Source organism: Talpa occidentalis, unplaced genomic scaffold, assembly GCF_014898055.3.
Source record: "Talpa occidentalis isolate TD23 unplaced genomic scaffold, MPIMG_talOcc4v2.1 talOcc4.14, whole genome shotgun sequence".
NCBI classification, from domain to species: Eukaryota; Metazoa; Chordata; class Mammalia; order Eulipotyphla; family Talpidae; genus Talpa; species Talpa occidentalis.
This window is the reverse complement of record NW_023601433.1, coordinates 43,997,106-44,012,600: the sequence shown is the minus strand read 5'-3', so window position 1 is coordinate 44,012,600 and position 15,495 is coordinate 43,997,106. Positions and strand designations below refer to the sequence as shown.

Below are 15,495 nucleotides of genomic sequence, written 5' to 3'. Positions count from 1 at the left end.
GTAGTCTTTCTAGAATCACCCTTATAAGCCCTCGCCCCTTATGACTTTGTGCCAGCATGAAAATTTAATATTTTTCTAAAGGGTCTAAGAAAACAAAGGAAGGACTGCATGGAAAGATCTGAAAAGCAGGAGAGGCCAGAGAAAATTTGGAACAGCAGAAACTCTTCAAAGGCAAACTCTTGGATGGCCATCGACTCCTTCCTGATCACTTCCACTTGTTATGTGATCAAGGGCACCAAGAATGGCCACAGATTTAAAATTTAAAGCAGTAAACACATAACTCTATTGTGCAAGTCAACACACTCTCAATATTTGTAATGAGTTAACAATTTCAACTTGAATGGGACACAGAACTGGAAAATCTCATATATCACATCATATATGCATAGCATATAATTCACATTTCATTCCACATTTTGAAGACTGAATTGACTAACTTCCAGGCCGCATCGTCTCCCTCAGTTATTACAACCCAGGGGTCCCTATATCTTCTGACCTTCACAAAATAGAGACTAAAGAGATGATCACTTTTTACAATTTTCTGACTGCTTGCCTTCGTTGAGGATCAGGAATATACTTAAGCATCATCATGTATTTAAAGGGTTTTCCTGAGATTTAATGGTAATAAATAAAAGAGGTTTTACAGAGATAAGGGTCAGAAATGTTGATGATGCCAAAAAAGAGTAAGAAATATGAGGCAAGAAAGACTAAGTGTAGGGCTTTACCAAACTCAATGCATAGTGAATGATTCATAAATGAGTCATAAAACAAAGCCAAACAATAAATATGTCCAGATAAATACATTGTCACCAAATCTCTCTGTATTTTTAACAAAAACAAGTACAGGTACAAAAATCCAGTATGAAAATCCTAAGAACTAGATGGCTCTAGAATGAATCTTTCATTCAGTAGGCTTTTATGCACACTTTTATGAATTATTGTTACTCAAAGCAAATGTAAATTCTGTATCTTTTCATCAGATTTCAGTGGAAAGATGATATATACTTCATATGTATTTTCATTAGATGGTTTATAACACTGAAAAAAAACTGGATTAATACGGAAGCATAGTTATATATCTTTCATAGACTAAAGCTCTGCTATGCTACTTGGAAGAATTTCTACACACAAAAGAAAGACAAATCTGTGCTGGACAAAGAACAAACTATCAAGCTTTAATTGTAAAGGGAAATAACAAAAGTCTACTCTTCAAGGTATGCTTTTGACACAATACATACTTCCACTTCCTAGGCAGATAGCTTGCTTCAAGTTCAATTTTTCAGGCACATTAGTAACTTCAACTTTTGAAGCAGATTAACTCATTTCAGGTTGTGAGCTCCTGGACCAATCCTTTGTCCTGGGCCATGACACAATTAAGTGAATTTATCCACTGAAAGTTTTCCTAGATTGCAATTCTAAATGCTGCAATTCAAGCCATACCCCCTCATTCTAATTTCTGGGATAAGCAGAACTAAATTATATAATGTCGCCAAAGGAACCTGCTTTATGGACAGTTATTGCACAACCAGAAAATACTGCTTATAGTTCTTTGGCTGTTAAGGGAAAATGTATTGGTTCCCACAATGACAGTGGGGCCACAGAGGGAAATTTGTTTCCTCCCCTGGTTTCCTCCAGGAATCCCCAAAGGGACATGAAGTTACATTTGCAAACAATTCCCTATTCATACTTGGGAATCAGGGATATAAAACTGTCACATGGCAGCTAGGCTTCACAATGGCAAAGAGGAATGACTTTCTTGCCAATAATAAGAATCAGTGGTTAATGGCCTGGCTGGAGACAATCCCAGTCGCTGAGCAGCCTTACTAGGAACAGCCTGCTTTTTCAATATCTTCCATAGCTGGCTGTCTTAGAAACGGTCCCAACTAGGAATTCTTCCAAGTTCAAAATCAAAGTTTATGTTTACTATAGTAGGAAAATTCAGGATTTGATGGCATTAAAATGCAAAGTTTTAATGTCAAAATAACTACTCTAAAATTGCCCCAGAGGCCACAGTAGGTTGACAGGGAGAATGCAAAAGTACTTCACCACCTGAAAGCTCATAAAATGACTCATAAATGTGCTTGTTCTACCAGGGCTCATCTAAAAGGCTCATTCTACCAGGCCCAAAGTCAGGACTTTTCACTGTATCAAGTCCTAGTGAACTTTGACTGTTGTCTTATCCCTTCTGTTTACAGGTAAGAGCTACCATTGAGCTACTCTATGGCTGGCTCTGTCCTAAGCACTGTATATAAAATTATGTTTCACCTTTAAAGCCAACTGGTAGGTTAATTACTAGTGTTATTTCTATTCATAGATGAGAAAACTGATGCTCAAGATGGTTAAGCAAGTTACCCTATGCCAAACGGAAAGCAATAGTCACTGCTGGATCTGGAAGTGGAAGTCGAACTGTTGAAGGACAAGAATAGAAAAAAAAACTGAAAAGGAGGTGGGCCCAAGACCAGAAACCTGGCTCACACAAGGAGGTGGGGGTAAAAGAGACTAGCATAGCCACTGACACAGCTATGGAAACCAAGATCCTTAGGCGCAGACAACACAGTTTCAGAAATTAGTACCCTTAGGCGCGGAAGCCTAGATTACAAAGCATAACATTCAAGCAGGTATCCAAGGGCACATTCAAAGGTAAAGACATGGAGATTGAGCCCATTGTAGAATCTCTGGTCCCTTTCGGATTCTCCATAGTTATCCAAAATTAGCAACCAACTGAAGTCTCTCAAGGAGTGAGTCCCTCCCAAACAGAAGACTGTATCAGTGCAATCTCTGCACAGGCTCGGGGCAGCACTCCCACTGCACACCTGTGACTATGCAGGTGCTTCTTTTCACCAACTCTCTCCTGCAGGGCAGCAGCTTCCTTCCATGCCCGTTGCATGCCCATGACCTGTACCATGTCAGGATTTCTCTTCACTGACCTCCCTCAGCTGAGGCCGCTCTCCTCAAGGCCGCCCACCTGCAACCATGCAGGCCTCTCTCAGCAAATCTGTTCCTTCAGGGCAGCTATTCCTGCCCGCTTGTGTCTATTCAAGTGTCCCTTATTCTTCTGTCCCTTTCCCTAATAAACCTGCTCTTTAAATATAGTTAACGGCTCTGCGTCGTGGAGAAACTTGCCTGGGAAACTTGCTGCGTGTCGCTGAAATGGGAGCTCTGGTGAAACCTTTCCCAGAGTGAACCCAAGGACCCTGCACTCCAAACCCACAGACTCCAAAAACCACAACAGAACCATCTCCGACTACAACTGGTATCTGTGCTGCAAGATACTAGACCTCTGATTTCAAGGAAGGATGTACGGCTCCTGAAGTCAGATTTTCCACAACAGCCACCTCTCGTATGGGCAGAGAGAATTCGTTCCTGGTGAATGAATGCAACACGGGAGTGGAAAATCAAATTTGAGTCTGTACTTCTAATGTCTGTGTAGAGAAGGACATTCTTTTGCAGGGTCCCTACCACCTCCACTTTTCACTAACAAGAGGACAAGATCACAACCCATAATCAAATGCAGTGATCAGACAACCTACTAGTTTCTAACTCTTTCCCTACAACTGATACAGGGCAGGGAGAGGGGCACCCCAGACCCCGCAAACCTGCCTGCTCTAAATGGGTTCTGCCATCCGCCCCATCAACACAAAACATATGAGACTTTAATGGGAATACACTTTAATACAATTAGGAAACAATACAGGAAAGGCAAAGAATATAGTTTCTAAATTAAGCACCAGAAGTTACCCGTCACCTCACGGGTAAAAGTCCATCCAAATGGGATTGGCCCAGAGCAAGGCCCCAAAGCCTGCCACAAGTCTAAAGCATCTTCCACTGGGGACCAACAGAAAAGGATCAGAAACAACCAGACAAGTCTGCAAGGAAAAGAACAAAATCAAGATAAAAACCACCATTATCACCTCCCCACGGGTCTCTCACCCACATCTGTGTCACCCAGTCCACGACCAAAAGGCAAGCGTAGTTTCTTCACATGTCTCTCTGCTCCATGTGCTTCCTCCAGGTCTCCTTCTGGCTCTCCATCCTGCTTCCTTCCTTCCTCAGTCTCCTCTGCAGCTACTTCTCCTTCCTGCTCAGCTCCACCCTCCTTTTGGGTGGGGAAGGAAACCTGGAACCTCCCCCTTCCCTGGGGACCACCCTGTTATACAACCACCACAAGAGAGGGAGTTAATGGTTGATGCTATCTTGGTAATTCTACATTCAGGCCTAACCACTCCTGCTACAAATAGAACAAAGTATGAATTCTTTAACCAGCCTCATGGTCCCCAGGAGCTGATTCCACAACTCCTGTTCAGCTTCTCACACGCCATCCCTAAATGCTCAGCTGGTCTTTGCACTGTCCAGATATCCAACTGGGCCTGTTTTTGTCATGTTCAATGATTCAATTAGATTCAATCCAATATTTATTGAATATCCACCTACAGCGGACTAAGTATTAAAGGAACTTTAGTCATTGCTTGTTTTCCTTTAGACAAGTGCAATGTAGTAGGAGATGGAAGTTCCTCACCAAAAAATGAAGGACCAGGGAGAATGTGATAAACACTCCTCTGATGGTAATGTGGAAGGATAGATTTACCATCACAGTAAGGCTAATAAAGGAAAGAGAATAAAAGAGGCAAACTGTAATTGGAGTTTTGAAAGATAAGAATGCTAAAGTTCAAAAAATGAGTGGAAAGGGGCATTTCAGGCAAAGAAGAGCAGTGCCAGCAGTGTGGGCTTCCCAGAGAGGAGAGGAGCAGGATAGGGCCATTAAGGGGGTTTGGAGGAGCCAGCTCAGTGCCTTCCTGCCCAGACAGTGGGGGCCACATCAGAGCATGTGGCTATCACATGTGTCAACAAGGAGAGCTGCCCCACAGGCAGTCACAGAGCACAGGATGCTGTCCCAGAAGTCAGAGCAGGAGTTGACAGCTGGTGACTCACACACATGGTCAACCACACACACGACATGTGGCCTGTGGTATTTCCACAACATTAAAATAAGAAACATTAAACAAAACTGAGTTTTACAAATTAATGTGGGTTTCTAGCTCCTTGTGGCAAAAACCAGAAAATCTAGTCCCCCTTCAGGCTTACTAAAGATAAGTAGCAGCAGCCCTGAGACAGAACACATGCCCTCAAGAGAACTTCAGCATCAAGCCCAGCCCACCTATTTACCTCCCTGCGGAGACACCAAAGAACTCTGAGCTTGTGGCCCTGCCATGGCCAGGGGAGCCGAGACAACAGTCTAACTATGGAGGTTGAACATGCTTCTTAATTAATCTTAGTCGCCTTTTCTGTAAAGTGGAGCTAATAATCCTCTATCTCAGTTTTGCTGTTCAGATAAAATTAGAAAAGTTAATACAGTGCTTAGCACAAAATAAATATTTAATAAGTGGGGGGAGGGGCGTGCTACTACCAGAACTATTACAGGAAATGCTTCCTTCAGGTCCAGGAACTGGCACATGTTGCTCTGCATAGAGAGACCTGCACACCGGAGCACAGGTGTGAGGTGTGACTGCGTCAGCCCTTCCAGCCTGCAAAAAGTTGACCTACTGGCACTGCACTTGATCAGCTGTACTATGCTCTGGTATCATTCCTTACATTAAAAAATAGGGATGCCATCTGTTATCTATATACACAGAAGCACAAACACACGCACAGAAACATGTTAATGTAGGGATTAAAATATTTTAATCGAACCAGCTTGTTTGCTTTTATCCTATTTTACAAGTTTTCTTTCCTACAACCAATTCAAAGACCCAAATTATCATCACATCAGGAGCTTCCACAGAAGCCCAGGCTTATTACAAATCCAGAGAAATTAGCCTCCCATGAACTGGTGGCATTGATTTCAACACCTCCAAGTCTGGGGAGGAGTTTGGGACTGGTGCAATATCCATGATAAGCCTGTCAGACAGCAGTGTAAATCCAGAGATCATCTGACTACGTACAAAGGAGCCATTTTTTCCTGAGCATGAATTAAACAGATGGCAGCTCCTTAACTGCTTTTCCAGAACTGTTTAGGGAACAGCTTCCATTATGCTATAATTTTGCTAAATGAGGTGACTAGAGTTTTGTACCAAAGTATCAAACAAAAAGTACTGCATATCTTCTATGCCCAGTGGGCCACCGAATTATTTGCCATCATGCCCCCTAAGAAAGTCCCCTCTGAAGGACTAACTTACTTTATTTTTTTTTTAAAGATTTATTTATTTAGTTATTTATACAAGCACTGGGTACAGTCAGAAGCGTGGGAGAGTGAGAGAATTCACCAGAGCCAGAGCGGGGAACAGAACAGGCAGACTGACGAAATACACTGCTGAGGAGAGCAGCGGGCGGCAGGAGAGGTCTGCGCGCCATGTGGGACCCTCACCCGGCGGCTGGGGATCAAACCGGCGCTGCAGAGGCTGCGGGCAGCCTCACAGCCCAGCACTCAACCGCTGCGCCACCGGGGAGGCCCAGGACTAACTTACTTTAAAGAGACAGTGTAATAAACATGTATATTCTCAAATAATAGTCCATACATCTGATAGACATCCTGTAATTTTTTTTTAAAGATTTATTTATTTATACAAGAACTGGGGTTCAGGCCAGAGGCACAGGAGGGTGAAAGGATTCACCAGAGACAGAGTGGGGAACAGAACAGGAAGATGGACCGAAAACACTGCTGAGGTGAGCAGCAGGCAAGACAGGAGAGGTCTGCCTCACCATGTGGGTATCTCCCTGGCTGGCTGGGAATCAAACCTATGCTGCAGAGGCTGCCAACAACTTCACAGGGCTGCACTCAACCCGTTGCGCCACCAAGGACGCCCAGAAATCATGTATTTTTTAATTTTTATCTTTGAATCATAAGAAAGAGAAGATATCTGTGGCAACATGTCATTCTTTCCCAGAACTCTTAAGACCAAATGCCCTGCAAATTATCTTGGGGCAAGAGCAGGCAGTGAAAGACCTTGAGCTTGCACATGAGGCTAGAGGAATGAGACCATATCTATGAGAATGTTCACAAGAGAAACACTAGAAATGTTAATGTTAGGAATTTCTCTAAGGGAAAGGTTGCTTTTACACAACTTGATTATTTTTCTCCTTAAAAAAAAAGCTCGATAATTAATTCAATTGCCATTATACCAGAAGCAGCATCCCCAGGGGTTATCTGTTGAGTTTTGCTGCCCTGCATACATAGAGTTTTCTCCAAAATTCCGTCTAAAAAATGACCCCAAGTAATTCTCAAAGAGAACTTTCAATGCCAGCTCTGTGTATGTAAGCAGACCCCAGTCAAGTCAACTACTTGGAAAGCCTAAGTGACAGGGCTTAGATATGTTGCCAGTCACCAATTGCCAAGAACCAATCACGCACTGAGAGTGGGTTGATGATAAAGAGGCAAGCAGTCTCCGTTGGTCTTGAATGAGAGAGGACATAACAGCTGGGGCTACTATAGGCATCTTTTGACCACCTAGGCGAGATATTTGAGAATGTCAAAACAGTGCTAGAGAAAAAGAAAGTACACCCTTGAACATGTCTAGCAAAGATATCTCAGTGGCATGACCCCCTAGATCCCTATTTGATGGACCTGTTTCACTTGGATTGTTCTTGTGTATGATAGAAAGGGTCTAACTGTGCTAAGTAGGTGAAAAGGCAGAGCTAGGATGGAACTGATTATATGAGATTCTCCACTAAGCCACATGACTGCACAGGAAGTCCAGCATAAACACATTTGGACCTCCCAGCACCCCAGCAGGGCCACAGCCTGACCTCGCAAGAAGGCTTTCATTAAAGCAAATGCATTGTGGGAATGTAAACCCAGCCAGGTCTGGAATGGAGGGCAGATTAAATAAAGATGAGCTCTAATATAGAAAGGAAATTCAGAGGAAATAAAGAACGGCAGAATTACAGGAAATTTAATAAAGAGAAAGAAATAAAGGGAAGAAAGTGAGTGGCTTTGGGTGGCTCTGGGTGAAGTTTGGCATAAGCAAATGGGGTATATTAGAAACCCTACATGGATGCTCTTTAATTCCTATTGGCATGTTTTTATTAATAGTTATATTTTTAGTTTTTTAAGGTTCTGGATATATGACCTTATTCTAATTGACATTGATGGCAATTGCAGATAAAAAATGTTTACAAGGCAAGAGGGAAGTAGTTACCCAGGAAAATGAAAATGTCTTATAATTTTATTTTGGGATAAAATAAGAGACATATATTTGATCTAAATATAGTTTCAGAATACTACAGCTTTCAACTGAGGGTTGTGAAATAATGACAGTGCTCAAAGTTGTGTTGTCATGTCATTAAATATTTTGTCTGAAAACGCTGCCATCTGAGACAATTAAACCTATCAAGGCACTGTGCTGAGGTTGGACACTAGGCCTCCCTCTCCTTCAGGAGTCTCAATTTGCTTTTTGTCTAGGGAAGGAAAGTCTTATTTGTTGTCTCTTTTGAATGGTGTGTGGGTACCTGAGGGTCTTCAGAAAAGTGAAGGACATACAGGGTGTGTGGAACGTGCCGTTTCCCCAGGCAAATGACTCGGGACACAAGCAGGCAGCTTTTGAGCTGGGGCCCAGTTGGGACTGTGTGACCAGGAAAGCCATAATCTACACTACCCAGCCACACTACCAAACAGACCATACCAGCATCCCTAAGAGGGTGAGAGGCAGCAGTGGCAGTGATGAGAACACCCTAAAGGACTGGCACACGACAGAATTCCACCTGGAAACCAATCACAAAGACAAAAGATCCACCAGGGAAGCTCCCCCTTTATGCTTTTCAGGAGTGAAGACTAAGACCACAAAAGTGGGCCTCCCCTGGTGGCGCAGCGGTTGAGCGCTGAGCTGAGAAGCTGCCCGCAGCCTCTGCAGCACCAGTTCAATCCCCGGCAGCCGGCGAGGGTCCCACATGGCATGCAGACCTCTCCTGCAACGCCCGCTGCTCCCCTCAGCAGTGTACTTCTTCGTCAGTCTGCCTCTTCTGCTCCCTGCTCTGGCTCTGGTGAATTCTCTCACCCTCCCGCGCTTCTGACTGTACCCAGTGCTTGTATAAATAAATAAATAAATAAATAAATAAATAAATAAATAAATAAATAAATAAATCTTTAAAACCGCAAAAGTCTCCCACACATTCTTATGTTTACATATAATTCTAGAGAAATGCATTTGAAAAATTTGCTTTCCCACTTGGAGGCATGCACATATGGATTATCCTCAAAGAATCTTGAAGCTCAAGATGAATGATGAATTCAGTTGTCACTAGTAAGATTTACCATTTTCCCATACTATAATTCATCTGTGTATTTTCAGGAATGCAAGTTAATTTAATATCAACTCAATAAAATTTTAAGTTAGTCAATAAATTCTGAGGGAGAACAAAAAAGATGTTCAGATTATCTAGCCACAAAAGAGCTTGCCTCCATTAGTATCAATGGGAACTTACTGCATTTCTAGTCCATTCCTTGGGACAAATTTAAACATGATTTTGAGCTGCACCACCCTTCCCGAAGGAATATTATTTTCTGCAAAGGGTTCCACTTTTTTTTTAAGATTTATTTTTCTTTATTTATGCATACAAGAACTGGGGTACAGACCAGAGGTACATACAGGTGGGTGAGAGGATTCACCAGTGACAGAGTGGGAACAGAACAGGCAGACCCCTGAAATACACTGCTGAGGGGAGCAGCGGGCAAGATAGGAGTGGTCTGCTGCGCCGTATGGGTTAGCTCCCTGGGCAGGGATAAAATTCATGTGGCAGTGGCTGGCAATAGCTTGATAGTGCTGAGACTTTAAACCCTTTTGCCACCAGGGACGCCCTCCACTCCATTTTTACCTACATGATATGTTCATTTTTGGCAGTGGGTTTCATGAAAATGGTTCTGTTTATTTTTTGTTATTCTACTATGTCAGATTTTTTTTCCTTGTACACAAAACCCGGATTCTTTAACATCTACAAGGAGATCAACACATTCATCCTACACCAGGATCCTCAATTCATTTACAGTCAGAGTAAGTTTCATGTCAGAGTAAGCAACACAACAGCTCCCAAACTTGAAAACTGAGCTCTACTTACCGAGCACGAGAGACTACATCGTGATTTGATGGCTGCTGCTGTAAAGGGCCTTCTTTCTGATTTCCAGACTTTAAATAACAAGATCTAATTTCTCCTACAAAATCACAAAATTTCAGCACAGAGTATGTTACACAACTAGTTGTATATAAAATTTCAATTTTTAGCTTACTCATATTGGACTAATTGAAAAATAAATATTGGCAATCTAAGTCAATTCATTTCATTTATCCACAGAATGTATAACTTCAGAAAATCGTCCTGACATGCTTCCCTCTGATAACATGATCAGACAAGTTTGACTCCATTACTTATAACTAATTACTTTTAATGAAATTAACTTGTACCATCTCTTAATTCACTTTCAGATAGCCTCTTCATCTTTTTATATTCTTTTCATTTGTCAGTATAATGTATATGCTATAACCAGGTGTTTTTGTATCATATGCAAAAAGAGGCTTGATAATGTTGTTTTGATTCAGAGACTGTGGGAGACCATCCCTCCCTTCAAATCCACAGATGAGCACGGCATAGCACATTGCCTGGTGTGTCAGCCTGGTAATGAGGGAAAGCAAGAGATGGAATTAATTTGCAGAGATAAATTAGCTCTGCTAAATAGGCCTAGGGTTTTGAGGTGTGAAAATAAGTTCATTTTGTACATATAAAATGATCTCTCTCCAAAAGAAATTATAGGAGAGCCTTCTTAGGTCACACAGAAGCATAATTAACCTTGTCTGCTGTGAGCAGCTGGAACATACATGGGTGAGCTGCACCTCAAAGTGAAGGTAAAGGTTCCCACCAGGAGAAACATCAACAAGGATAACCATAGGCCCTCTGAGGCTTTAATATAAGTGTTAGTGTTGTTCTTTATAGTGAAAGTGGTTCTTTGTATTTCTGCAAATTCAAAACCACTTAAAACTCTAAACTACAGATCTATAGATAGGATAACCACATAATTTATTACCCATATTAATTTCCTTTTGAGAGTAAAATAACAAACATTAATTGATCTATAAGGTACTTAAGCCAAGACCCATCTTAGAAAAACTAGAAACTCCATCCTTTATCTATAGAACTTTGAAACTGTAATTCTCTATACTATTTTAAATCCTATTTGTAACAAAGCACTAAAAATATATCAAAGTGAGACTTCCAAAATAGAGAATAGTATAATAAATATTTACTAGATGTTGGGCATTGCCTTCCAGATGTTTATAGTTATAAATTGTCACTAATCAAATGATTATAAGTCAATAAATAATCACAAGCTGCAACAATACCAAAGAAGGAAGGATAGAGTGTTAAAAAAGGAAATTCAGGAAAAGTTTTCCTAAAGAACTTACCTAAGAATTAAGATCTAAAGGGATACAGTATGCTCAAAGGCCCTGAGGCAGAAGGGAACACAGTTCTCAAAACATGTTACGTGAGCAATCTTAGGACGAAGTCTTCCTGTCCCAAAATCTAGTACTCGGGCTAAGAGAACCTATGGAATCCTGAGAAAGCTGCCAGCATTAACCCTCCTTCCTCATTAGTAAAGACTTACCGTGCTCATCAATGAAGACATGCATAGCATCCATAGATATCTCATCTTGCACGGATGTTTCAGGCCCACTGATGACTTGCAAGACAGAACTATCTTGTTGGGAAGTTACCCTGTAGATTATTTGTCTTTGTCTATTGCCCTGGAAACTTAACATATATAAAAGTTTCAAAAACTATTAGGAACTTGTCCTTATCCTTAATAAAGCATTAAAAGCAGCAGTCAATAAATGAGTCTACCTCATGCTTTCACCAACAGGAAGCTAAGTAAGTAAGTCATCCTTACAGGGTGGTGATCTTGGCAGGTTCAGTGAGCGCAGGGCTGGTGCTAACTGGGTCTTGATTTGGCATCTCTGGTTTTCCTGGCTTGGAATTGCACCTAGCAGGCTTTTCGCTTTCTAGGATGTCCTCCTTTTTCTCCTGGGAGCAGTTATCTGAAAAACATTGCTTTACATGCCAATATAGAAATTGAAATTATAAAAAAAATTAATGTGAAAGCACTTGGAGGCCTCCCCAGTGGCCTAGGGGTTAAGTTTCAGCACTATCATTGACACAGCCTGAGTTGGATCCCTGACCAGGGAGCTAACCCACACTTATCGCAGCAGACCTCTCCTGTCTTGCCTGCTGCTCCCCTCAGCAGTGTATTTCAGAAGATCTGCCTGTTCTGCTCCCCACTCTGTCTCTGGTGAATCCTCTTAACCCCTCTGGCTTACACCCCAGTTCTTCTATGCAAAAATAAATAAAATCTGGAAAAAAAAAAAGAAGAGGCAAGCATTTGGAAAATGTTACTTAAACTAAAAAAAAAAAAAAAAAAAAACAGATAAAAATATCTAAGCAGTTCCTATGAATTCAGAATACATTTAAATAAATTTTCATTTTATTAAGTATGAATGTACCAAAATATATTTCAAAAAAAGAAGCACATATAGATGGAAAGCATTTTATTTAGATATCTATAAATACCATCTACATTACATATAAATTCAGAGACCTGCTGAAGTAACTGCAGTGCTCACTGGCTTATGCGGTTTAAATCACCCAGTTAAATTACTTATTTTAGAAGGGTTATAACTTATAAATGTCCAACATCATATGAAAAACAAACAAAAAACTTGTATAAACAACCTGGCTATTTTGGAGTAAGGTTCAATTTACCATTTTAAGTATTTTCAACCTTTTCTTCTCATTCATTCTCCAAAATCAACATTTTCAACCTAAAAGTAGACTCAGGGCCCCTCACAAAGTATCAATAGATACTTGTTAAGTATAGCTGACTTTGAACTATATGCTTAGTGCTGTAGAGGACACGAGATACTACAAATGCTCCTTGCCCTGAAAATGATTTAAGGGAAATAAGCATTCCAAGATCAATGGTATAGGTTGTTTTTTTTTTTTTTTTAGAATCCTCTGTAAATAATGGGCTAAAACAAGCCTTAACTTACACCAGTATGTAAGGTGGAATCAGTCCCTAAGGGTTACTTAGCCTTTCCTTAAGGACTTGCCCCAACAGCCACTTTTAAGGTCACAATGATTAATCCGCTTTCTAAACCAAAGATATCAATGGGTTTCTCCTTCTGAGGAAATTTTTGCCTGAGAGATCATGATTAAGTGGTTTAAACGTATAGGCCCTTCCAAGACATGCCATTTGGAAAGGCCACCAAGATCTACCTAACCTCTCAAAAAAAGTAAAATGACGTTAGCTTCCCTAGGGTATAAATCACATCATTATGTATATAACAAAGTTTTTCATCTTAAACTTCAAGTAATTAGAGAAACATTGCTGACGTCTATGTAAGTCCTAAAGATAAACATTCCCAGCACATCTGTGAAACTACCATTAGAACTTCTTCTGTATAAAAATGTTTGCATTTCATTTGACAACTTGTCAAGATAGAAGTTTTCACAGTTTTCAAGAAACACATTTGTGAGAAAATGCTATCATAACAAATGGCTTTAGCCAGTGATCATGGCACATAAAAACTTGCAGAAAGCACACTTGACAGCTCCATCCACTCACGCGACATGTTCTTGGAATCATTTGTTCACATTTCTTTATCATATTGTAGTCTCGATCCTTCTCTTAGATGAGTATATAACACGTGTCAATATTTGGACTATTTTTAAATTTTTCCCCTAAAGAAAATATTTGTAGACATTTGCTACTTATAAATACAGTCTATGTTCCTTGAAATTTTAAAACCAGAGAAAAGAAAAAATATTTAGGTTACTAATTCCACCACAATGACACAGAAGCCAGTAAGATACACATGTCGCCAGTCTTTCTTCTAAAAGCACACACATTTTTTTACAATCATAATACAGATGTTGTTTTATAACTGTTACGTTTATCTTAAAGTAATGTAAAATTTAAGGACATCTGAAATTCTACATCATCCAAAAATGATAGTTATATCATTTTAATAACATATTATAATATACTACTATGTGTTTACAGCAAATTTGTTGTTGTAAATTTAGGTTGTTTCCATTTTTCTGTACTATAAATATTTCTTTCATCAGTATCTCTACATATATTCATGGCTATTTTCCTAGAAATTCTAGAGGAGACTAAATACATAAATGGACAATGGTCAGATAATATATATAATGCTTATATCATATGTATATAAAAATAAATAACTCTGACCCTCAATCTACAACAACCAGTTTAAAAAACCACCCAATAAGTCAATGTATATACAAATCAGACTTGAAGGAAGTCAGATCACTATTTCTAGCAAACGATCCAAGAAGCCAAGTAATAAAACCGGTAACAACTGGTTCAAATGGGCAGCACTTAATTCAAAACTAACAGCTTCCCTAATTTTTGTCCCTTTTTCTAAACCAGATGAAACCAACCAAGTAGAGAAAGTCAAATATGTACCTCTAACCAACAGCTCAGGATTCTCTAATAAGCCCTCTTCCACTTGTCCAGGGCAACAGTTTCCAATCAGAGTACACCGGAAGTCCTCCCTTTATCCCACTACAAAGCTTTTCCCACTCCTATGCCTGCCTCTGAGTCTCTGCCAAAGGCAAGTGATGGTGGCTGACTCCCTCACGATAGCAAACTCTGAATTCGCCTTTGTTTCTTCTTATGTGAGTGGTCTTCATTTCCATAAAGTAAAGTAAAACCATCCCAATAAAACAAAGTATATGGTTTTAAAGGTTTCTGAAACATGGGTGGTTTTCCATAGTCTTCTACTTTAAAGATAGTCCCAAAGCCTGAAATAATCCTGAAATATTTTGAGAGATGACCTGGGTTGGAAATAACAAAGAACTGGGAAAGCACATCTCTTTTTATAATCATGTCCAAGCGCAAGCATTGTTTTACCATTAAGCAAGACAAAGATTAAGGAACAATCCTTAGGCTGGTAATAATAAACACTGCTATATTGTTTTATAAATACACTCCAAAATTGGGTTTTCAGATTACAATAAATAACAGATAAATTTTTGATAGCAGAATAAGACATGATATTGTCAATCTCAAAGACAAAAGGTAACACTGGGAAAGCACTTATTTGTCCTTTGCATTGACTGCCTTCTAAGAACTAAAGGACTAATTGACCTTCTCCTTCATTCTTTAATTACCAACCCCTGCCCTCGAAGAGGCGTATAATATACACCAGTTCCTCCTTCCCTGCTGTAAGCTGTGAGTTCCAAAAGCAAACATTGTTCCTTTCCATGGAAAACTTTATGATATCTATATCTCTGTGCACATTCCCTATATTTCCAATTTAACAATGTTCTAATTGAATGAAGTTCATCGAAATTTTTAAGAGTAAAAACTTAAGCAGACAAACCAAATAAACCTTATTTATGGCTTAAAGGGAAAACCAAAATAAAACCCTAAAATTGTCCAAGTAGCAGGATGTCTCACTTTTCCTAACTGAGTCATTCCTAACTGAAATTATA

General features: G+C 40.0%; 1 protein-coding gene across 1 annotated transcript in view; it reads right to left on the bottom strand.

Moving 5' to 3' along the window:
• Positions 1-15,495, bottom strand: part of PCNX2 (pecanex 2) — a 243,488-nt gene that overhangs the window by 197,000 nt on the left and 30,993 nt on the right. Inside the window, exons 6-8 of the mRNA XM_037510412.2 lie at positions 11,867-12,014; positions 11,585-11,730; positions 10,045-10,138 (exon numbers count right to left, since the gene is read on the bottom strand). Of these exons, the coding sequence (XP_037366309.1) occupies positions 10,045-10,138; positions 11,585-11,730; positions 11,867-12,014 (388 nt within the window). The remainder of the gene's footprint in view (positions 1-10,044; positions 10,139-11,584; positions 11,731-11,866; positions 12,015-15,495) is intronic.